Source organism: Bos javanicus, chromosome 4, assembly GCF_032452875.1.
Source record: "Bos javanicus breed banteng chromosome 4, ARS-OSU_banteng_1.0, whole genome shotgun sequence".
In the NCBI taxonomy this organism is placed as follows: Eukaryota; Metazoa; Chordata; class Mammalia; order Artiodactyla; family Bovidae; genus Bos; species Bos javanicus.
In genome coordinates this window covers 25,926,927-25,952,708 of record NC_083871.1, presented here as the reverse complement: position 1 = coordinate 25,952,708, position 25,782 = coordinate 25,926,927, and the positions used below count along the sequence as shown (strand labels likewise).

The window sequence follows — 25,782 nt, the reverse complement described above, 5'->3', positions numbered from 1 at the left end:
CAAATTATGATTCTTTGGATTTTTCACCCAAAAACATTTTAAAATGTAAAAACCACTCTTAGCTCTTGGTCTGCACAAAAACCCATGGGCCAGGTTTGAAGACTCTGCCCTAGATCACTTTGACAATCAAAGTCCAAGAAGTAGAAAGTGGTGAGGTAGGTAGATGTGTGTCTGTTGGGGAGGGGGTGAACTGAGAAAGACAGGCAGTACTGGGGAAGGGCAAGAGATGCTTTTCCATAATCATAGATTAATTACAAGAAAAAATTTTAAACTATTAGATAAATATAGTATCTAATTACCTGCTTTCCTTTTTTTGGGGGGCGGGGGCATGGTAAGGTAAGGGATTTTATACAGAGTCAAATTATTAAAATGTTAAATTTTAAAACAGCATATTTCTCTTTTGCTCTTTTCAGAAAAGAAGAGGGGATCTGCTCTCTTCAGCTATCAATTCCAGTTCTGTAAAGAGAGTAAACCTCAGGAATTCCTCTTTGTTTTATATCTAATCTCAAGCCTCACTGACCTTTCATCGAGAACAATACTGTGCACACAGTTCCGACATTCAGACCAGTTCCTCCCCGCTCGCCACACCCCCCCCCTCCTTTTCCTGGTGCTGAGCTCTAGCCAAACATTAAATTACGCTGGGAAGTAAAAGGTAGATGAAAAAAAAAGTACAAAGGTGGCATTTGGCCTCATTCTGTCAGGACACTCAATCTCAATTTAGAGAAAGAAAGAAGACACTTTCTTTCTTAGTGTGAGAGCATGAGAACTGGAGAACTGCACAGATTTTTCAGACAAGCCCATTTTTGTAAGTTTGCAGGTGGACTGTGCTCTTGTTTCAAGGCAGGTGGGGCTCTAGATCAGGTTTGTGTGTGTCTATAAATCCACACCCATTTTTAACCAGAAACATCCAGAATACACTTCCAGCAACAGCACTGACTATTTCAGGTAAGCAAGCAAAATTTCCAGACTATTTAATCAGTGGTCAAGCTCAGTTATATTTAAAGGATCACCTTTTCACTGCATAAAACTGAGGCCTTCAGTAAGTCAGAGGGAAGTTCAATGAAATTTTTCTTCTTTTAATAAATGACATTTTCTTTGTTGGCTTCATACTTTTGTCAGGCAAGTGTAGGCTCCTCGGTTTTTGTCTCGTCACAGCAAAAATTTGGAGTGATGCTTTTATTCTCTACTTGTATTAATGTTACTATAATAAATTAACATTGATCAAAAGCGACCCTTTAAAAATTATACTGCAAGTAACAATTGTTCCTCTGTTTTCTTTTTTTAATTTTCTTATTGAAGTATAGTTGATATACAGTATGCAAATTTCTGCTGTACAGCAAAGTGATTCAGTCATAAAGGATATATATGTAAGGAATATAAAGAATATATACATATATATATATATACATTTTTATTTTAAATATTCTCTAAGGGGCTGTCTTCCCCAGAAAAGAGAACAGAGGGATAGAGTGAAAGTTTGGGGTTAGCAGATGCCAACTTATATATAGGATGGAATAACAACAAGGTTCTACTGTTTAGCATAGGGAACTAGTTTTAATATCCTGTGAAAAGAATGTAAAATTTCACTCCCTCTTTTCTTTTACAGAGACTTTTAAATATTTAAGTAAATGACATATGTTAAATTACTTTTGAAAAGTAAAGTACTGTCAGAAAATGCTGCCAGTGTTTATAACACCTAATTGTAGACATGTGGCTATTGGCCTCTGAGTGCAGAGCAAGCTGCTCCCGGCACATGACCACATCATGTTCATCTGTGTCCCCCAATTAGATTAACCCAGGCATCTGATACTGGAGGACTGTAAGTCATTCATGTTCTATTCACCAGGGAAATTACTACTCATCCAAAACAGTAATATACAAATTGATTGTCTTCATTATAGAATATATTTAATACCTCTTTTACAATTTATCAGTCTCAGACAGAAAACAAATATTTTTATTTTTTTAAGTAGAACAGTCTGACAATCATACCTAATAACTTGAAATCTGAAAATAAAAAGTCAGTTCCTATTTAAATTTGGCAGCTTTAAACCAAGCAAAAGGTGAAGTTATAACTTCTTTTGATAGAGATTCTACCTACTTATCTCTGTCTGTATCATAAAGAATTTTTTCTCATGCTTCCTCCAGATTAACTGCTTCTTAACTCCTTGCTTCTAAAGATACCTGGAAGAATCCTAAGGCACCTGGGGGCTTTCTTCCCCAGAAAAGAGAACAAAGGCTCACAAAATTTTACAGTCAAAATCAGAGATTTTGAGACTTCAGGAGCTCAATCACAGATCGTCTAGAAGCTCCCTGGACCCAAGTTAAGACCCCGCCTTAGATGGTTGCTTCCCTTTCTCTACAGCCACTTCCACCCCCACAAAGCCTGCCCTCCCCACACTGGACCCTGTGTTCCAGATTCAACTGTCTTTATCCCCTACTGAAATCTACCCTTTCCTTGTTCCAGCCCTTACAGTACACGATGACATCCATAAGGTAAAAGATGGCATTCTGAAATGTTTTACAGTATCACCAAGTTATAAGAACTTAAACTGTGATACTTATCAGCATCATGATTATTGTTTAACAGGGTTTCTCAATAGAAAGAAATTTACAAGTGTGTCCTTTCCAGATTAGGAAAGAAAATACTTTAAATAGAACCAAAGCAACCATTTTCAATCCAGGAGAGAATCGAAGGGATGCACCACTGGCAAGAGAAAGATACTGAAATGAGAGGCCTGATTTTTAAATAGGGCAGGGTTGCACACAGAAGAGCAAAAGGCTGAGTAAATGATGGGAGGATAAAGATAAATGACTATCAAAGAACTGAAAAACAAGAACCTCCGTATTCCATTCCTCCTCCCATTTCCATTTTCAGCACTAATTGTTCATGCCTCATCTTACTGTCTTGGCATAAAGTTAAAATGGTGTTTTAATCAAAAGGCAAAGATTATTTATGCATGACACTTGTCACCTTCCCACTGCATTCCGCAGGGGCAAGCCCTTTAATCAACATGATTTTATCTGAGATTTAAAGCAACGCTGTAAGCACTCAAATGCTATCAGAAATAGGCTTTGGGTGCCTATTTGGGTGTCAACGTCATTGTACCGCCCCCAGGAAGCCCAAACACTGTGGCTTTTCATCAAGTGGACTTTTATTGAATTGACTGCATTTTTACAATAACTTACAAATAAAATGTGAAAGTTCTAGATGGTTGTACCATGTCAACTCACACAAGCAAAGCAATGTGTCAGCCTAAATTTGGTCTAACTCTTAACAAATGTCTTGATGACAGCCTGAGGTAACCTACTAAATTCTGACATTTTTTACCATCCAGTTCTGAAGGATTCTTGAGAAGACATGATGTCACACTCAGTTCTGGTCCTCTGCCTCTTATCCATCACCGTTTCTTCCAACCTTGCCATTGCTATCAAAAGGGAAAAGAGACCTCCTCAGACACTTTCAAGAGGTACTGGAATTTTATTTTATTTTCTAAACTCAGTCATTTGGATTGTTTTAAAGTTATTCATCTCTTGCCCACAGTCTAGTTATAAAACCAACTCAATTAACTGGAATTTTTTGTTGTGTGTCATTTGAAAACAGGGGAAAAAGAATCCCAGAAAGTATCAGTTAATTTTAAAGAGTGAGCCAAATCAAATGAAAAAAAAAAAAAAAAAATTTGCTGCATCTTCTATAGAAATAGTGGGAAACTAGTTTCATTGCCTATAACTTTGGTAACCAGAGTCCTAGAAAATTCTGGAAAATTCTATTGATGGATATGTCATATTGATATCCTAAATGCAATCAGGATTTCCATAGAATCTGTTGCAGTGCTCTGTCCAATACTTCTTCAGGCAAGAAAATAATTTGGAATGATTTTATACTGGGATCCCACAAAAATTATTTTATCTCCATCCTTCAAGAATTCTGGTTAACCAAGTGTTTGCTATGCTGACTCTGGGAAACCGCTATAGTATTTTTAGACAACATGATCTACATTTGCCATGGGCTACACTGTTTAGAAAACATCTATTTTGTACCAACTGCTTTACTTCAGCCTAAGAAACAATTATATCTTTACCTGTAAAGAAATATAAATAAGATTCACAAAATTGATTCCTACATTTCCAGTTACCAGAAGTGTAAAGAAAATCATTCATCTGCACATCAGATCACATCAGATCAGATCAGTCGTTCAGTTGTGTCTGACTCTTTGCAACCCCATGAATCGCAGCACGCCAGGCCTCCCTGTCCATCACCAACTCCTGGAGTTCACTCAGACTCACGTCCATCGAGTCAGTGACGCCATCCAGCCATCTCATCCTCTGTCATCCCCTTCTCCTCCTGCCCCCAATCCCTCCCAGCATCAGAGTCTTTTCCAATGAGTCAACTCTTTGCATGAGGTGGCCAAAGTACTGGAGTTTCAGCTTTAGCATCATTCCTTCCAAAGAAATCCCACGACTGATCTCCTTCAGAATGGACTGGTTGGATCTCCTTGCAGTCCAAGGGACTCTCAAGAGTCTTCTCCAACACCACAGTTCAAAAGCATCAATTCTTCAGCGCTCAGGCTTCTTCACAGTCCAACTCTCACATCCATACATGACCACAGGAAAAACCATAGCCTTGACTAGACAAGTCAAGTTGGCAAAATAATGTCTCTGCTTTTGAATATGCTATATAGGTTGCTCATAACTTTCCTTCCAAGGAGTAAGCGTCTTTTAATTTCATGGTTGCAGTCACCATCTGCAGTGATTTTGGAGCCCAGAAAAATAAAGTCTGACACTGTTTCCACTGTTTCCCCATCTATTTCCCATGAAGTGATGGGACCAGATGCCATGATCTTCATTTTCTGAATGTTGAGCTTTAAGCCAACTTTTTCACTCTCCTCTTTCACTTTCATCAAGAGGCTTTTGAGTTCCTCTTCACTTTCTGCCATAAGGGTGGTGTCATCTGCATATCTGAGCTTATTGATATTTCTCCCGGCAATCTTGATTCCAGCTTCTGTTTCTTCCAGTCCAGCGTTTCTCATGATGTACTCTGCATATAAGTTAAATAAACAGGATGACAATATACAGCCTTGATGTACTCCTTTTCCTATTTGGAACCAGTCTGTTGTTCCATGTCCAGTTCTAACTGTTGCTTCCTGACCTGCATACACATTTCTCAAGAGGCAGGTCAGGTGGTCTGGTATTCCCATCTCTTTCAGAATTTTCCACAGTTTATTGTGATCCACACAGTCAAAGGCTTTGGCATAGTCAATAAAGCAGAAATAGATGTTTTTCTGGAACTCTCTTGCTTTTTCCATGATCCAGCAGATGTTGGCAATTTGATCTCTGGTTCCTCTGCCTTTTCTAAAACCAGCTTGAACATCAGGAAGTTCACGGTTCACATATTGCTGAAGCCTGGCTTGGAGAATTTTGAGCATGACTTTACTAGTGTGTGAGATGAGTGCAATTGTGCGGTAGTTTGAGCATTCTTTGGCATTGCCTTTCTTTGGGATTGGAATGAAAACTGACCTTTTCCAGTCCTGTGGTCATTGTTGAGTTTTCCAAATTTGCTGGCATATTGAGCGCAGCACTTTCATAGCATCATCTTTCAGGATTTGGAATAGTTCAACTGGAATTCCATCACCTCCACTAGCTTTGTTCGTAGTGATGCTTTCTAAGGCCCACTTGACTTCACATTCCAGGATGTCTGGCTCAGTGATCACACCATTGTGATTATCTGGGTCGTGAAGATCTTTTTGTACAGTTCTTCTGTGTATTCTTGCCATCTCTTCTTAATATCTTCTGCTTCTAATTCTAAATTAGTAGCACAACCCAAAAAAACACTTGACCACTAGTTGGAATGGCAATGTGAACTAAGTAAGAAACAAATAGAGATAAACTATAGCATAATTTTAAATTTGAAAATATTGACTTTCTTTCCAAGTTAATTTATCCCTTAATAAATGTACAGGAGAAGGCAATGGCACCCCACTCCAGTACTCTTGCCTGGAAAATCCCATGGATGGAGGAGCCTGGTAGGCTGCAGTCCATGGGGTCACTAAGAGTCGGACATGACTGAGTGACTTCACTTTCACTTTTCACTTTCATGCATTGGAGAAGGAACTGGCAACCCACTCCAGTGTTCTTGCCTGGAGAATCCCAGGGATGGTGGAGCCTGATGGGCTGCCGTCTATGGGGTCACACAGAGTCGGACACAACTGAAGTGACTTAGCAATAAATGTACTGGATGCCAGCCAACTGCTCACCAATATTCACCCAAAATAATTAATTCTACATTAGTTTAAAATCACAGAAAGTCCAAAAAAATCTGTAAGCTTTTGCAAAATAAATAAAAGAGGGAAATATTTTCATAAGTGTAATTTATCATGTTATCTCCATATATACACATACAATAGTCATAAAACAATGAACTCATTAGCCTTAAATTGCCAAAGACCAAACTAGTCACTGCCCTTAAAGACCCTCGAGGGCTGAATTAAACACCACGTGTAACACCAAGCAGTACATGGAGCTGCTTGGAGTGGGGAGCAGCACCAGTTAAACACAACCACTGTTAGGGAGAAGAGGGAATATTAATTGGAAAAAGTTAAGAAATGGTTCAATATAAAAGTGAACCCCAAAATCTTAACTTTCTTTGGAATCAAAAGAACTGCTCTGCAACCAGCACCTGGCATACAGTAAGTACTCAATAAACACATATTGAAGATGAATGAAATCTCAGAAGACAAGTAAACATAGCCAGTACTGCATTATGAATTATGGTAACTAAGATCAAAGTAATGCTCAAAATTCTCCAAGCCAGGCTTCAGCAATACGTGAACCATGAACTTCCAGATGTTCAAGCTGGTTTTAGAAAATCAGAGGAAACAGAGATCAAATTGCCAACATCTGCTGGATCATGGAAAAAGCAAGAGAGTTCCAGAAAAACATCTATTTCTGCTTTATTGACTATGCCAAAGCCTTTGACTGTGTGGATCACAATAAACTGTGGAAAATTCTGAAAGAGATGGGAATACCAGACCACCTGACCTGCCTCTTGAGAAATGTGTATGCAGGTCAGGAAGCAACAGTTAGAACTGGACATGGAACAACAGACTGGTTCCAAATAGGAAAAAGAGTACATCAAGGCTGTATATTGTCACCCTGCTTATTTAACTTATATGCAGAGTTCATTATGAGAAACACTGGGCTGGAAGAAGCACAAGCTGGAATCAAGATTGCCGGGAGAAATATCAATAAGCTCAGATACGCAGATGATACCACCCTTTAGCCCAGAAAGTGAAGAACTAAACAGCCTCTTGATGAAAGTGAAAGAGGAGAGTGAAAAAGTTGGCTTAAAGCTCAACATTCAGAAAATGAAGATCATGGCATCTGGTCACATCACTTCATGGGAAATAGATGGGGAAACAGTGGAAACAGTGTCAGACTTTATTTTTCTGGGCTCCAAAATCACTGCAGATGGTGATTGCAGCCATGAAATTAAAAGACGCTTACTCCTTGGAAGGAAAGCTATGACAAACCTAGACAGGATATTAAAAAGCAGAGATACCACTTTGCTGACAAAGGTCCATCTAGTTAAAGTTATGGTTTTTCCAGTAGTCATGTATGGATGTGAGAGTTGGACCATAAAGAAGGCTGAGTGCCAAACAATGCTTTCTAACTCTGGTGTTGGAGAAGACTCTCGAGAGTCCCTTGGACTGCAAGGAGATCAGACCAGTCAATCCTAAGGGAAATCAGACCTGCATATTCATGGGAAGGACTAATGCTGAAGCTCTAATACTTTGGCTCCCTGATGCTAAGAGCTGACTCATTGGTAAAGACCCTGATGTTGGGAAAGATTGAGCACAGGAGGAGAAGGGGGCAAAAGAGGATGAGATGGTTGGATGGCAACATCGACTCAATGGACATGCATTTGAGCAAACTCCAGGAGATGGTGAAGGACAGGGAAGCCTGGCATGCTGCTGTTCATGGGGCTGCAAAGAGTTGGACATGACTGAGTGACTAAACAACATCAATGAACAGAGACCCTGAAGACAGTTTAAATTCTGTACCACCTTTGGCCTATTGTGATTATGGGGTAAAGTGTATAAAAACAATTATAATACAATATGACTACCTTGCCAAGCTATGAACAAACTGAGAGCAGGGACTATACTCCCCCACCTTTGTACACCCAGTGCCAAGTGGAGCAAGGCATATAGCAGATGTTCCTTTAATGTTTGCAGAACTAAGTTCACCAAGGGCAGAGACCAGTAATTTTTCCCATTGCTGACATTCTGGCATTGAATGGTATTTGCAACCATTCAATAGGGAATAGGGAAATTAAGTAGGAGCCTAGTCTCACTGGCTGATTTCAAAGCAACTTTTATCAAATGCTAAACATAGCATAAAGTCACTACATATGCTCAAGCAAAGAAAATCCTTCAGGATTACTACAGACAGGAACGATTCTTGCTAAGGTGGGGGTACTAAGCTAACATAAGGTGTTCTTCCAACGCCCAGCTTCTATAATCAGGCAAAACAAACCAACAACATTCCTGGTAAGGGAGTAAAATAATGCAGTCACTTTGGAAAAAGTCTGGTAGTGCCCCCAGAATGGTAAAGGTACAGTTGCCATTTGGTCCAGCAATTCCACCTCCAGGGATAAACCCAGGGAAGATGAAAACACATGTTCACACACAAGTCTTGTACCCATGCGTTCACAGCAGCAGTATTCATAAAATCCAAAATGTAGAAACCACCCAAATGGTCATCAAATGATGAATGGATAAACAAAATGTGGTATAGTGTTACAATGGAATGGCCCAAGAATGAAGTCCTAATACACGCAATGACATGGATGAACCTTGAACATTTTGTACCGAATGAAAGCATCCAGCCGTAAAACACGTCACATCTTATATGATTCCATAGACACAAACATCTGGAAGAAGCTAACTTACAGACTGAAAGTAGATTCGGTGTTTCTTAGGGTTGAGGAAATGAAAGGATTAGGTGGTGATAACTGAATGGTAAAGGGTTTCTTTTTTCAGGTGATAAAGATGTTCTCTAATTACTGCACACTATGTAAATATACCCAAAAAGTATCTACTTTCAATAGATGAATTACACTATTAATTATATTTAATAGTCTCTATTAACAAACCAACTAAAACCTGACAAAAATCATACAATCATATTTATCTTGCTCCATAACTCTGCTTCATAAGTCCTGGCCATCTTCTAAGCCATGGTATCAAAACAAGAAACTCCAATCTGACACAGTTGAAGCATACAAAAAAATCTGAGTACAAACTAGACTGCACATATTTCTATTTTCAAATTAATTCAATCTTTTCCATCTGTAGACGGAGACATTTCCAGAAAATACTTTGAAGTACTTTGTGCATTCTCCTCGACAGTCATTCTTCAGTCACTGGTATACATCCCCAACTCCTCCCATCGCCTCTTTAAGGACCAGTAGGTTCTCTCTCTGGAGAGGGCGATGGCAGCCCACTCCAGTACTCTTACCTGGAAAATCCCATGGACAGAGGATCCTGGCAGGCTGCAGTCCATGGGGTCGCTAAGAGTCAGACACGACTGAGCAACTTCCCTTTCACTTTTCACTTTCATGCATTGGAGAAGGAAATGGCAACCCACTCCAGTGTTCTTGCCTGGAGAATCCCAGGGACAGGGGAGCCTGGTGGGCTGCCGTCTATGGGGTCGCACAGACTCAGACACGACTGAAGCGATTTAGCAGCAGCAGCAGCAGCAGCAAGTTCTCTCTCTACTCCTTGTGTTCGGTTTCCCTCTCCTCCACTTCTGGATGCTTCCAAAACAACTGTGTTTTATTAGTTTATCTCTCAACCATGAAATTTCCACAGCAGAATTTTTTACCTGTTAAAACTCAAAAGCAAAATGTGAAATTCTGTTTTTTCATGATGTATTCTGATTTTAAAGGCATCAACATCTCTCAGTACTCAAGCTTCAAGGGCACCAGAGAGTACAGCCCAACATATTCCTAATAGATTTACAAAGTATGCATGGGATTCCCAGGTGGTGCTAGTGGTAAAGAACCCACCTGGCAATGCAGGAGATGCAAGAGACTTGGGTTCAATTCCTGGGTCAGGAAGATTCCCCTGGAGGAGGAAAACAGCAAACCACTCCAGTATTCTTGCCTGGAGAATCCCATGGACAGAGGAGCATGGCAGGCTACAGTCCACAGGTCACAGTCAGACATGACTGAAGCAACTTAGCACCAGCACTTACAAGGCATGCAGATTAACTAGTCTTCTCCTGTACAATCTGAAAGCCAGAGTTTTTGCGTGGTCCGAAGATATCAGTCACCACTAAGCATAATAGCATCTACTGAACATTTACTAGGTTCAAGGCCTTGGGTGTTGAGATGTGAAACAGAGTTACAAAACCTCAGCACTCCATCTAAAAGGATACAACCTCTTCCTATCTAGTTATAATCATGTATCCTCTATACCAAATTTCACATGTACATTTCAGAACTCTTCAGGGGTCTTGAGTTGATACACTGATTTCCCTCTTCTGTTTTAGGGTGGGGAGATGACATCACTTGGGTGCAGACTTATGAGGAAGGTCTCTTTCATACTCAAAAAAGGTAAAATACCTCTCATTCAGCTTTGACAGATGATACACATACCTCATCGAGAGCCAAAAAACTAGCAAGTTAGCTTTTGAAAGGACACAGTAACAATTTTCTCTGATATTGAGTGCTGTTTAACCTAAGAGTTGCTATTAGAATTTTTTATAAACAAGAGTTCTAAATATCCTTGTATTAATTCTTTAATAACCCAGCCAAGCTTTTATACTGAGGAATAACCGACTTAACATTATAGTAGGAGAAGGCAATGGCACCCCACTCCAGTACTCTTGCCTGGAAAATCCCATGAACGGAGGAGCCTGGTAGGCTGCAGTCCATGGGGTCACTAAGAGTCGGACATGACTGAGTGACTTCACTTTCACTTTTCACTTTCATGCATTGGAGAAGGAAATGGCAACCCACTCTGATATTCTTGCCTGGAGAATCCCAGGGACGGCAGAGCCGGTGGCTGCCGTCTATGGGGGTCGCATAGAGTTGGACACGACTGAAGCAACTTAGCAGCAGTGTCAGCAAAATAATGATTGGATATTTGTACATATTGCAAAATGGTACAGCAATAAGTCTAGTTTAGACTTATTAAAGACTTATTTAGACTTAAACAACATCCACCAAGTAAACTTTTGAATATAAGCTGCATATACAAAACAGCTTTACACACTGGGTATTATACAAGCTTAAAAAGAAATCTGGTTTACAGCAGTGCTTCTTAAGGCTATCTGATTATCAGAACAATTCAGAGAGCCTTGTTTAAAATCCACATTCATGGTCAGTCAGTCCAGTACTTACTGAGTACCCACTGCCATGTGCCAGGCACTGTTCTATACTCAATGACCAAGAGTGACATGCTTTTTATCCTTGACGATCTACTGACTTTGAGGGGATAGAGCTGAAGACACTTATGTTTTTAAAAGCACCCCAAATATTTATCAAATATCAAAAGAACATTCAATTCAACTCTTCAAAGAAAAAGGAAAGATGCCAAATAATTGAGCAACACACTCTCAACACTGGACAAACATTACCAAAAAACACAGAAAAGTTTACAGAATAATCTTATTATCAAAGAGAAATGCAAAAAGTAAACAACATATTAGCAAAGAACAGCCAGCAGAACACTTAAAAAATATACTCTGATAAAGTGAAATTCAGTTCGGGAATGCCAAAAGATTCAAGATTAAAAAACCTATTAAAATAATCTAATATTCATAAGGACACAAATCATACAAGTGTCTCCTATCAACATAAATGGTGAAGGGGCATTTACAATAATGCCAAATCCATACTGGAGCTTTTTAAACTTTTATTTAACAATATCAATTTATTTTTATTTATCCTAACAAAGAAATATCCATCCCAGTAAAAACAAAAAAAACAAACCTAAAATCCCAGTATCATGCTTACTGGGAAAATCAATTAAAGTATCCCACTGATGGGATTCTTTAATCACCACAATGACTAACATTGTTCTCAAGACACCAATCAACGCAATTAGATGAGAAAAACTTAAGAAGAGTGTGAAAGTATCTTCATTTGCAGATGTTGACTGTGTACATGAGAAACTTGAGAATCAACTCTAAGTATTCAGAAGTATGAAAATTAAGTTAAATGTGAAGTCTCTCAGTCGTGTCCGACTCTTTGCGACCCCATGGACTGTAGCCTAATACCCAGAAACCAAAGGCATATATATATATATAAATAAAATTAAAGGACTTCCCAGGTGGTGCCAGTGATAAAGAACCTGCCTGCCAATTCAGGAGATGTAAGAGACATGGGTATGACCCCTGGGTCAGGAAGATCCCTTGGAGGAGGGCATGGCAACCCACTCCAGTATTCTTGCCTGGACAATCTCATGGACAGAGGAGCCTGGTGGGCTACAGTTCATCGGCTGACAAAGAGTCGGACACAACTAAAGTGACTTAGCACACATGCATATAACATTAAAATGGTTAAATAGGAAAAAAAGACAAAATATCTCAGGATAAATGACAGAAAATGCACAAAATCTATATGAACTAAATGTACTACTGAGAAAATTACAAACCTATGACACGAGTTCTGTGTTCTTATATAGGAAGACTCATTATAAAAATGTCAATTCTCTTTATACTTCAAATTTTTTAAAGACAATCACAATATATTAGTACAATTTTTGTTTAAAAAATAATTCTAAAATTGAAATGGGGACATAGACACAAATAGTTAGGAACATTCTGAAAAAGAAACCAGTGGGGACTAGCCTTTAATCAATATGTAACATTTTACCAAACTACAATAAAACAGTATGTTACTGGTAAATGAACTGAACATTCTGAAAGGAGAGAATAGAAATAAAACCAGATACAACAGAAACTGTATGTGATAAAGTAGCATTTTAAATCAGGAATAGGGGACACAGCCTATGTAAAACAATTATTAGAATTTTAGAATCATGTGGAAAATAAACTTGGATTCATACCTCATATTTTACACCAAAACAAATTACAAAGACTAATTATAAGGATGAAAGCATTAAGGTACTAGAAGATACTATTGCAAAATTTTATCTCTTTAAATTCTTGCAGTATGGAAGGGCTGATATCAACGGTGAGGCATGAGGGACGTCTAGGATGCAGAAACAAAGCACTTAATTTTTTGCCCTCGGTGCTACTGTTGCCTCACTTTTTTATTTCTTTAGGCTTGAATATCTCCCAAGTTAAAAAGGAAAAAAAAAAAAAAAGGAGATGTGAAGTTGGTAAATATTAGCTTTATATGTTATAAATTTTAAAAGTTGTAGGATTTATTTTACCTAAAATTAATGTAAATTCTAAGTTGGAGGATTAAATGAAATTATTAACAGCCAAAGTTTGTTATTTTCTTTGAGGTGTATTTCATATAATTACCTCTGTTCTTTTAAAGATTTATGATTTATATTTTTACATTAGTCTCTTTTTGGACCCAACATTCTCTCAAAATTAAACATTAAAAAATATCTTATGTATCCAAATCATAATTCATTTATCTTTTACTATAGTCAACATTCTAACTTTTCTCTAATTCTAAACAGCAGCCAATTAACTACCATAAAAAAAATTTTTTCCAAGAGTGAAAATCAAAATGACACTGAAAAATATAAAGGAAGGGAACTCTCACTGAGATTGCTTATAGAATTATGACAAGAGTGAAAGTTGGTAAAAATAACCAACTATTAATAGCCTTTTTGCAAACTAAAAACAGAAGAAAATAAGTAAAAACTTTATTCTCCTACAATTTTATACCACATGTTCACTGGAAATGAATGCCTTGTTCATATCCTTTCAACTTTGGAGACAGAATTGACTCTTTCTAACTGTACTACAGTATATGTAAGAATGACCTGGTCAACTTCTTAAGCTGTGATTCCTGGACCCCAGCCCCAGAGATTCTGATTGAGTGGACCTGGAGGGAGTCAGAAAATTAACATTTCTAATGAGCTACGTTTCTGGTGAGACTGATGCTTCAGTTCTGAGGTCATTTTATGAGTAACACTACTACAGATTACAATGCTGTGATGTGTCAACCTGTGAATTTTAATGTCTTACAGAAAGTATGAAAACCTTAAATCTAATTTCCCTGTACAGTTTGACTCGAATGAATCACTTGACTCAATTTCACGCTCTCTCTGTTTAGTAACAAGCCACTGATGGTTATTCATCACTTGGAGGACTGTCAGTACTGCCAAGGTAATTTATGCTTTTGAGATCGTACTGTATTTTCAATATGAAGTAAGAAAGTGACCTAGTTAAAAATTAAGAAGGCACTCGAAATTAAAAAAAAAAAAAAGACAACTGATGGAGTACCACCGTTTTACTAAGGAGCTTACTGACTACAACGATTGTTAGCAATCTACTGAATATATTTATATTATGTGTTCTTCAGGATTTTATATCCCTCTGCATCCTCTGCCCCCCAGAAAGGTGGGAAAACTGGCTGAAAAGATGATGCTTTAACCAATGAGTCAATGAATTAAGTAACATTATAAAACTGGTGATTTCAATGCGATTATCCCTTGATGTTCCCCCCGACCTTGGATAGACTGTGTCCCTCATTGCTTTCCAATGAGAGACAGAGTAGCAATGGGCCAATCAACTATTAACATCCAAGTTATAGAAGCAAACAAATGCAAAATGTTAGCTTTATTTTGCTACATTATTTTAAAGTAATCTTAATCCATGAAACTAACTGGCATTATATCTTTCCCCACAGCACTAAAAAAAGTGTTTGCCCAAAATAAAGAAATACAAGAAATGGCTCAGAATAATTTCATCATGCTGAATCTCATGGTACATGATCTCTACAATTTTTTTTAATATTTCAATTCAATGGAAAAGTTTAATCTCTTTTAGTCTTTATTTCAAGGCAAAAAGAGCTATACAGTATTAGTGGACATAGAATGTTATATAGAATTGTAAGAGGCTAAAATATACAATTTACTGAAAACCTGTTTATGTAAAGTATTTTTAAATCAACTGTTAAAAACAATCCAATCCAATAACATTTTTTTTTCTTCTTTTGCTAGCATGAGACCACAGATAAGAATTTATCACCTGATGGACAGTATGTGCCTAGAATCATGTTTGTGGGTAATTGTGTAATCTCTTTCCATCAGATTTACAAAATCAGTAGCCTTCTTGCTTTTATTTACTTTCAAATGTTAGTTCATTTGAAACTATTCCTTTTAATACTATTTGAAGTACTATTCCTTTTAAAGGGGAGTCATTAGTAACCCAGTCAACAACAGCTCTTGTTCAACAATCAAACTCATTATATCTATATTTGCAACTTATAAATATTGAAGTTTTATTTTTAAATTAACTCATGCTATTAAATCAATCCCCAAAATACTTTCAGTACAGTTCTCTAAACTATGTTGATAGAGAGCTGTAGCACACTAAAATGGAAATTCTGATTAACTCATCATGAATTAACATGTATGAAAACTGATTTAGTTTGTAAATATGCTTAATGTTTGTTTCAGAGCTAGAGGCATGAATGATTTTCAGAACTCTTAAAAAAATATGTAAGTAACTTATTTTTTGTGGGCAGATCCTTCTTTAACAGTCAGAGCTGATATAACTGGAAGATACTCGAACAGATTATATACATATGAACCTCAGGATTTACCACTATGTAAGTATTTTCAAATTATCTTAAACAGTGATGCTAGCAACACTTGACAGTTAGAAGGGTGAGTGATGCCCTCCATCAGCACTTTCCCTCAAACAGTGATTCCCACCCATCACAGTTCCTGGGATTGGCAGTGGTGGTTGTGGTTAAAATGCAAACTCTTAGCTCCAATTGACATCAGAATTTCTGGGACAACTTGGAATTTATTTTTTTAATGGGGATCTCTAACAGTCCTTGTGATCACTAAATGTTAAGACCATCAAACAGGATAGAGTACACATTAAAATTACACTTTAAGAAAGCCAGTCCATTCTTCTCATATCAAAGATCATATGTGATTTCCTCAAAGTGATTAACAATTAAATCTCTTCCTCAGTCTGACTTGGGACTTTCATTCTTAACAACATTCACAATCAATCAGCTATGCTTAATAAGATAGCTATGCTTGCCATGGAGAAGGAAATGGCAACCCACTCCAGTAGTCTTGCCTGGAGAATCCCATGGACAAAGGAACCTGGCGGGCTACAGTCCATGGGGTTGCAAAGAGTCAGACACGACTGAGCGACTAACACACACAACACACACACATGCTTGTCATATCCAATGAAACGAACACAAAATAATCAGTTAACAAAACAGATAACCCCTCAAATCCCTCTGATAAAATTCTTTAACGTAAAGTTAATTAATCAGCTCTTAAAGGTCTAATCCCTAAATTTATGTGTACACATTTATATAATAGTTTTTAATATTGCAGATAAATCCCCACATCTTTATAGTTGTTAAACAGGTTGATTTTAGATTCACAGTTAATTGTAAAATTTTATACTCTCATTTACTAATAATATATATTTACTTTATTACAGTGATAGAAAACATGAAGAAAGCATTAAAACTTATTCAATCCGAGTTATAATATATTACCTCTAAGAGGTTAAAAGTCATGAAGAAAAACTTCTGGTTAACTGACTAAAACTAAATGGGTGGGTACATGAATTCTGTAACATTATCATTTAGATTCTTAATGTGCTTGAATATTCTTATGAAGGTAAAATGATATTTCAATAAAAGTCAAAACCTGAGTCAATGTTGTGGTTTGCCTGCACTGGTAGCAAAGAAAGCCTTTCACGAGCTGTTAGTTACAGTGGAGACCTAAGAAAAAGGTATCTACATTGGTTGTTTCTATTTTCTGATCTATCATTCCTTCTACCAAATAATCTAATCTTATTTCTGACCCTTCTATTACATAGAACATGCAAGCTTAGGTCATGCCTGATCTTCATGTCCCCAAAGCAAACAGATTCATCTCTATCCATTTATTGTTTAAACTTTTAGCAGCGCAACTCTTAGAATTAACCATTTACTTCTTTTTATCTCTAATTATAATAAATTTAAATAATATTTTAAAACTTTAAATATATTTTTTATTAGGTGGATATTTAACACAATAATTTTAAGAAGAACAAAACTGTCTCCAGAATATTAAAGAATTCCTCCAGCTAACTAGCTGAAGAGGAATCTATACACTCTGAGATTATCAAACGTTCAACCACCAACTTAATTCTTCACAGGAAGCTCCTGGAGGATCATATCCATGTCTTCTATTCCTTCAAATAACAGTCCCCCTAAATCCTAATTTTTTATGAACAAAATTTCCATCATCAGTTGGAGTAATTCTAATTACTGATGAAAATCTCTTAAGCAGCTGAGATTAATATTCAGAAAGGTGAGAATGTTTGAGATGGGCAAAAATTATCCTAATCCACAGGATTTTGCTGCATTTAAATAACTTGAATTATTTTATATACAAAGGTACACTATCTTATGAGATAGATATATATTTATGATATTGATATCTAACTAATTCCAATATTTCATGAGTCAGAGAAAGAAAAGTTTCTTTCAGATATTACTTGATCATTATTCAGCTCATTTTAAGCAGACTTTTAGCAACTTATCTATTTAGATATAAATAGGTTACTCTTCAGTCAGTTGCTCAGTCGTGTCCAACTCTTTGCCATGGACTGTAGCATACCAGGCTTCCCTGTCCATCACCAACTCCCAGAGCTTGCTCAAACTCATACCCATCGAGTCAGTGATGCCATCCAACCATCTCATCCTCTGTTGTCCCCTTCTCCTTCTGCCTTCAATCTTTCCCAGCATAAGGGTCTTTTCCAGTGAGTCAGTTCTTCGAATCAGGTGGCCAAAGTATTGGAGTTTCAGCTTCAGCATCAGACCTTCCAATGAATATAGAGGACTGATCTCCTTTAGGATGGATTGGTTGGATCTCCTTGCAATCCAAAAGACTCTCAAGAGTCTTCTCCAACACCACAGTTCAAAGGCATCAGTTCTGCAGTTCTCAGCTTTCTTTATAGTACAACTCTCACATCCAAACATGACTACTGGAAAACCATAGCTTTGACTAGACAGACCTTAATTGGCAAAGTAATGTCTCTGCTTTTTACATAACCATCAATATTAGATATCCATGTATCCTCTTTGCAAAAGAATATTAAATATCCTATTTTTATTTTGGATCAAAGTCTGGAGTTGTTTTTTTAATGCATTCTAAGAAACCAAAGTATATGTGTATTTTCTATAATAATTTAATATATGAAGAATAATATAACGATTTCATTGTTGCATAAATAGTACAGAGGCAGAAAATGTCAGTGGTTATTTGCAGTGAACTAAGAAGGAATCAGTTGATAGTTGCAGTCTTAAGAACTAATAAAGTAGAATATTCACTTGTTTTTCTTCAAGTAGTATAAAAATGTTACTAAATGATAAACTGATTATTCTTTACCATGAAAATATACGTGCCTTTATATGTTTTCATATATATTTAAATTATATAATTCAAGTATGCATATAATTACACATACAAGAACATTTACTATACGTATAATGTAACTTGTTTTCAAATAATGTGTATAATCAATGTAATCTTGCAACCAATTTAGTCTCCTTCTCTAACAATTAAAATTCTATATCCTAGCTGATATTTCTGATTTCTTCATTTTATAAACTCGGTGTTTTAGACTCCATCATTCGTGGTTGCCCCAGATTTGAAATGCAGGACTAAGCAGAGAACACATGTGTACATGTAACTTTACTTCCATAACTTTTAGCCTTGTAACCTCTAAAAAGGTATATATATATTCCATCTTTAATACACCCAATGTTAAGAATTATACTACTTATGCTAACTATCTGAAACAATATGCACAATTCCTTGTGTACAGGCATTTTCATAGAGGAGTCTGGCGAACTTTCATTTACATTTCAAAGAAATATAAGAGTTTTTAAAAGTTACATATTCAAAAAGAGATTAGGATTGTCAGTAAAGAACATCTAGTTGAATTTAAATGAGGGATTAGCAACCTTTTTTAAAAAATAAAAGTATATCCTACTCAACATGTAGGACAGTTATACTAAAAGCATATTTGTCGTTTATGTGAAATTCACATTTAACTGGGTGACCTGTACTTTCATTTCCTAACACTGGCAACCCCTGTCTAGAGTTACTGTACAAGCTGCCCCTTCTCATTTTTTGCTGAAAACAGCAACATTCCTCTTTTTTTGCAACATTTCTTTTATATTTCAAGTCAATCAATTTCTAAGTTCCAGAAAGTAACTTCAATTATTGTATAGCACTTAATCTGTCCCAATTAAGCTTCTACTCTGTGCCATACACTGTGTTTGATATTATGGATCCAAAGATAAAATAGATAAAAATAAGGCAATTCTGTTCCTGAGAGTTCCTAATCTAATGGTATGATCCATCATGAGGATGGCCCTGACTCCAAGTGGGGCTTCACACAAGATGCAGCATCCATGAATCTCTGAACAAGAATATATCCCACCATTACAGAAATCGACATGATTAAAAAATAAAGCACATTATAGGGGCTAAAGAAATTCTGGTCATTGGTTTAACTTTAAAATACAGAAGTGCCCAAGGTTTCCTTAGTAAAGTCCTTCAGAATTTTAGATTAGGTTAAGACTCTGTGCCAAGCTTCAGACAAACTTCAACATCAGATCAGATCAGATCAGATCAGTCGCTCAGTCGTGTCTCACTCTTTGCGACCCCATGAATCGCAGCACGCCAGGCCTCCCTGTCCATCACCAACTCCCGGAGCTCACTCAGACTCACGTCCATTGAGTCAGTGACGCCATCCAGCCATCTCATCCTCTATCGGCCCCTTTTCCTCTTGCCCCCAATCCCTTCCAGCATCAGAGTCTTTTCCAATGAGTCAACTCTTTGCATGAGGTGGCCAAAGTATTGGAGTTTCAGCTTTAGCATCATTCCTTCCAACGAAATCCCAGGGCTGATCTCCTTCAGAATGGACTGGTTGGATCTCCTCGCAGTCCAAGGGACTCTCAAGAGTCTTCTCCAACACCACAGTTCAAGAGCATCAATTCTTCGGCACTCAGCCTTCTTCACAGTCCATCTCTCACATCCATACATGACCACAGGAAAAACCATAGCCTTGACTAGATGAACCTTTGTTGGCAAAGTAATGTCTCTGCTTTTGAATATGCTATCTAGGTTAGTCATAACTTTCCTTCCAAGGAGTAAGCATCTTTTAATTTCACGGCTGCAATTACCATCTGCAGTGATTTTGGAGCCCAAAAAAATAAAGTCTGACACTGTTTCCACTGTTTCCCCATCTATTTCCCATGAAGTGATGGGACCGGATGCCATGATCTTCGTTTTCTGAATGTTGAGCTTTAAGCCAACTTTTTCACTCTCCACTTTCACTTTCATCAAGACGCTTTTTAGTTCCTCTTCACTTTCTGCCATAAGGGTGGTGTCATCTGCATATCTGAGGTTATTGATATTTCTCCTAGCAATCTTGATTCCAGTTTGTGTTTCTTCCAGTCCAGCGTTTCTCATGATGTACTCTGCATATAAGTTAAATAAACAGGGTGACAACATACAGCCTTGACGAACTCCTTTTCCTATTTGGAACCAGTCTGTTGTTCCATGTCCAGTTCTAACTGTTGCTTCCTGACCTGCATACAGATTTCTCAAGAGGCAGGTCAAGTGGTCTGGTATTCCCATCTCTTTCAGAATTTTCCAGTTTACTGTGATCCACACAAAGGCTTTGGCATAGTCAATAAAGCAGAAATAGATGTTTTTCTGGAACTTTCTTGCTTTTTCCATGATCCAGCGGATGTTGGCAATTTGATCTCTGGTTCCTCTGCCTTTTCTAAAACCAACTTGAACATCAGGAAGTTCACAGTTCACATATTGCTGAAGCCTGGCTTGGAGAATTTTGAGCATTACTTTACTAGCGTGTGAGATGAGTGGAATTGTGCAGTAGTTTGAGCATTCTTTGGCATTGCCTTTCTTTGGGATTGGAATGAAAACTGACCTTTTCCAGTCCTGTGGCCACTGCTGAGTTTTCCAAATTTGCTGGCATATTGACTGCAGCATTTTCACAGCATCATCTTTCAGGATTTGGAATAGCTCAACTGGAATTCCATCACCTCCACTAGCTTTGTTCTTTGTTCGTAGTGATGCTTTCTAAGGCCCACTTAACTTCACATTCCAGGATATCTGGCTCTAGGTCAGTGATCACACCATTGTGATTTTCTGGGTCGTGAAGATCTTTAACATAGAGGATCACATACTATAAAGACAGACAGATGTGCTTGAGAATCTACAGTAGCACTCCTTGAACACTACTGCACTGAAAGTCTCATAACAGGAAATCTGTGTATTCACAAACATCCTTACTGTGTAACAAAAGATAACCTCCCCTCTGCCCACCTAGGTTTTAAACATTGTTTCTAATGCAACGTTTATTTTTTCATAAAACTAAAAGCACTTGGCTGCTGAAAGGCAGCCTCTCTCACATCCATGCATGCACACACCCCCATAAAATACATCGAGACTGCTTCAGGGGGAGGCAAGACGGTGGCAGTCACCTAGAGTACGATGCCATTAAATGTGTAATTCCCCTGTGGTTACAGTGCTGAACTTTATGAACATCAGTTTATGAGCATTTGTTCTTAAAAGATGAAATGAATCCACTGCCCACAGCTTTGAAATCAGGCAATTGGATTTTTGCTGAGTAGTGACTGACTCCTGCAACTTCTTGAAGTACCTTATAGTGTTTTCAAGGACAAGATACTGTTACAGGTTGTACTGGGTTCCCCCAAAATTCAGGGGTTGCAGTCTTAAATCCCCCAGTGTTTCCAAATGTGACCTTATTTGAAAAAGGAGTCACTGAAGGTATTATTGACCAAGATGAGGTAAGACTGGAGGAGCGTGGGCCCCTAAACCAGTATGGCTGACATTCTGACAAAAAAGGGGACTTTGAACACAGAGTCATGCACAGAGATAGAATATCATGTGAAGAGGAAGGCAGAGATCCCGGTGATGCTACCGAAGCCAAGGAATGCTGCAAGTTACATCAAACTGCTAGAAGCCAGATGAGAGTGAACAGATCATCCTTCACAGCAATCAGAAAGAACCAGTCTTGCCAATACCTTGATCTGGGACTCTAGTTTCATCTGTGAGAGGAGAAGTTTCTGTTGTTTTAAGTTAGCCTGTGTGTGGTCAAGGTTGTCAGGACAACCCTAGCAAACCAATCCGCGTGCTGTCCCCTCCCCCACCCCCAGTCTGGGGGTAAGGAAACACCAAAGCTTCTACAACTGAAAAATCATTTCTCCCTGTAAATTTGCCTGTTACTCACCTAACCTCCCAGAGAAGGCAATGGCACCCCATTCCAGTACTCTTGCCTGGAAAATCCCACGGACAGAGGAGCCTGGTGGGCTGCAGTCCATGGGGTCGAAAAGGGTCGGACATGACTTAGCGACTTCACTTTGACTTTTCACTGTCATGCATTGGAGAAGGAAATGGCAACCCACTCCAGTGTTCTTGCCTGGAGAATCCCAGGGACGGGGGAGCCTGGTGGGCTGCTGTCTATGGGGTCACACAGGGTCGGACACGACTGAAGCGACTTAGCAGCAGCAGCACCTAACCTCCAAACAAATTTCTGCCCAGCAAAATGTTACTTTAGTACACAAAGACCTTTACATAATTGGTCAAGTCAGGTTTATGAAATATGAAAACTAACGCTGCGGTTTTAATGCAGAAGCAAAAGTCACACCGAGATGGAGCTGATAAAGCAAACATACTAAACTCTCTAGTTCGGGCACTGAGCTGAGATCTTACTCATTAATACCTCACCACAAATGTGCAATACCGTGCCCCTCACTTTACTTATGATTAGCTGGGGCCTGAAGATGTTCAATAACTTGATGGAAAAAAAAAAAAAGAAAAGAAAGGTCACAAAGCTAATTAGCAGAGCCAGTGCTCAAACCCAGCAAGTTTGGCCCCAGGGTCAACACACTTAACCACCATATTATTCTGCTTTAGAGCTGTATGTTGTGAAAAACAGGATTTAATCAAAACTGACAGTGTGCAATAACGGAAAACATGTAGTGTGTATTCTTTATAAAAGAAGGGCAGTGCACATTGATTCCAATTAACATTTTATAGAAACAGTCCCGCTATTCTCGGCTTGGAGATTTCACCCCCAACAAACCAAAGAACTCGCTTCCACCAGCTCTCGGTGATTCTGCAATTCATTCCCAACGTGGGCATCTAAGGGAACCAAGAGAAATGGACAGGACGGTGTGATTTCCGGTCCCAAACACACCACCCCGTGAACAATGGCGGATATAAATGACAAGCTATTCCTACTTTATCACACTACTGCACCGTACCCACAGGAAACTTTCCAAGAAAGCAGCTTCCTTTTGGCAGAATTCTTCATCCTTAAAGACATCCTTCCAGGCACGACTACCACCGAGAGCGCAGCTTGCGGGACCAGCTCTCCGTCAGTTCTGACGTCACCAGCGTTTTCTCCCCGCCCCGCCCCACCCCCCGCCCCCAAGACGTTTGTGGTTAGTACTCCCACCTGTCGTTTCCACCGTTAACCCTGGAACAGAGGCTGTTGAAGCATTAGTGCTTCCAGGTACTAACAATAAAGGGGTTTCAACGACTTAAGAACACCTGTCTACCTGAAACCTAGAAACTGTATTGAAGCTCTCTCTTCTGACTTCATTAGCCCAAAGAGGAACTTAAGAACTGCGTTCACATCCATCATATAACTTTCTCGTATCCTAAGAAAAAATGCTGAGTAAAGCAACACAGCCCAAAAGAGCCGATATATGTAGCTAGAGTTGATTTCATACCTAGATTTGGCAAATAACTTGTATATATCACAGAGGAGTCTTAGCCAATCATGTTTCTTAGGTCAGACCTGCTAATACCACTCTAAAACCTTCATAAAAATTACACGGCTGTTGGTTTGTTTCAAAACCTTCAACCTCTAAAATACAAAAATCAGTCATCTTTCTGCATCCATTTTGTATTAGAGTCTTTTCCAAAGGAGGACAACCTCAGAGGTAAGCCCTTCAGGGGAATACTATGCAGTGTGATCATCCTGAAACTTGTTTTCTGGCCGGAGAGGGTGAGGGACTGGGGCGTGGGCGGGTGGGTAGCTTTTCTTTAAGAAAGCAATGGCAATGTGCTGTACATCTGAAATTAACGTGATATTCTAAATCAATTCCATGTCAATTAAAAAGGATATGCAAAAACGTTAAAATAAGAGTAAAAACAAAGCAATGGCAGCTGCTTCAAGGAAAAACCACTCCACTACAAATTCATTTTCTAGATTCTGTAAGCTTATTGTTAAGTAGCAAGAGCAAGCTTTTCAGGAAGAACTCTTAAGGTCAAGTGTCAGCCAAATGTCTGTAGTTAAAATGAGGACTTCTGCTCATTTCAAAAGATAAACCACCTGTGAGTAGAGGGTCCTTTTTTGCTGTCATCCTCTCCACCAAGGATGATCTCTTTCTCTCAGCTAATGTGGGCCGTCACACCTGTTGCTACTCAGAACAAGAGGTGATGTATTTGTTGATTTTATCCCTTGCACATGATCAATCTCCTGAAGAATTCACAAATGCACCCACATACCCAAAGCTGAGGGTCTTTTTTAGCCTCCGTTTGACCCCACTCCTGTAAAAACATTTCTCTAATAGAACCTGAAAGCAATCTTTATGGGTTGCAACAAACAGTACACACCCTTTGTAACTGGATCAGGCAATCCTAGCATGGGGCAGCGCAAACAAACCGGGGCTCCACAGCGTCAGCGGCCTCCACTTAGGAGCTGGAGGAACAGGATGCCAGCCTGTATCCGTCTCCTTACAGGTGGGTGTTGGCTTACTTTAGGCAGATGGTGGGTTTATGAGTCTAATGTATTATATATTTCTCAATAGACAAATATTTGCACTGGACCAGAATGAATAAGAAAAAAATTCCTCAGTTTAGTCTCCAAAGTATATCCGAAGTTTTAGGACACCTCAGCATTTAAACTACTGTCGGAGGTGGGGGAGGGCTTCCCTGATGGCTCAAGCGGTAAAGAACCCGCCTGCCAGTGTAGAAGCAGGTTCGATCCCTGGGTCAGGAAGATCCCCTGGAGAAGGAACTGGCAACCCACTCCAGTATTCTTGCCTGGGAGATTCCATGGACAGAAGAGCCTGGTGGGCTACAGTCCACAGGGTTGCAGAGTCAGACACAACTGAGCTACAAAACTACAGCAAGAGGGTAGGGGAACGAGTCACGAGCCCTGGCTTTCTTTTTTCTTCTGCTTAAACCTGACCCAGTCAATAAAGGAATGGAAGGGAGCCATGTAGTGAGGTCTATTGGGGACTGACTAGATTTTTCCCATTTGGAGAGTTCTTTGATATGTAAGTACATACTAATTAATAAAAGGGTACTAATCAGGTTCCCAACTTGAATCAGAAAGTGTGGCCTATCTAGTTGTCTTTCTCTAGTAATTTATGTTGTTCCTTCCACAGTATGACAGGGTCATTTTTTATCTTAAATGTGAACTGCACTGGTGAAGAAATCTGAGTAAATGTTCAACAGGTTTAACAGAATATTAGTTTCACATTACACCTCTAGAGCAGGAGTATACGTACCTGTCTCTTCCCTATAG

General features: G+C 38.5%; 1 protein-coding gene across 1 annotated transcript; it reads left to right on the top strand.

The window, feature by feature from the left end:
* The first annotated feature begins 3,010 nt into the window (after nucleotides 1-3,010).
* On the top strand, nucleotides 3,011-16,845 carry AGR3 (anterior gradient 3, protein disulphide isomerase family member). The gene is made up of 7 exons (XM_061413638.1): nucleotides 3,011-3,470; nucleotides 10,555-10,618; nucleotides 14,267-14,319; nucleotides 14,843-14,919; nucleotides 15,156-15,219; nucleotides 15,683-15,766; nucleotides 16,630-16,845. Exons 1-7 carry the CDS (start codon nucleotides 3,362-3,364, stop codon nucleotides 16,677-16,679), a joined length of 501 nt encoding a protein of 166 aa, XP_061269622.1. The 5' UTR covers nucleotides 3,011-3,361; the 3' UTR covers nucleotides 16,680-16,845.
* The last annotated feature ends 8,937 nt before the right edge of the window (nucleotides 16,846-25,782 follow it).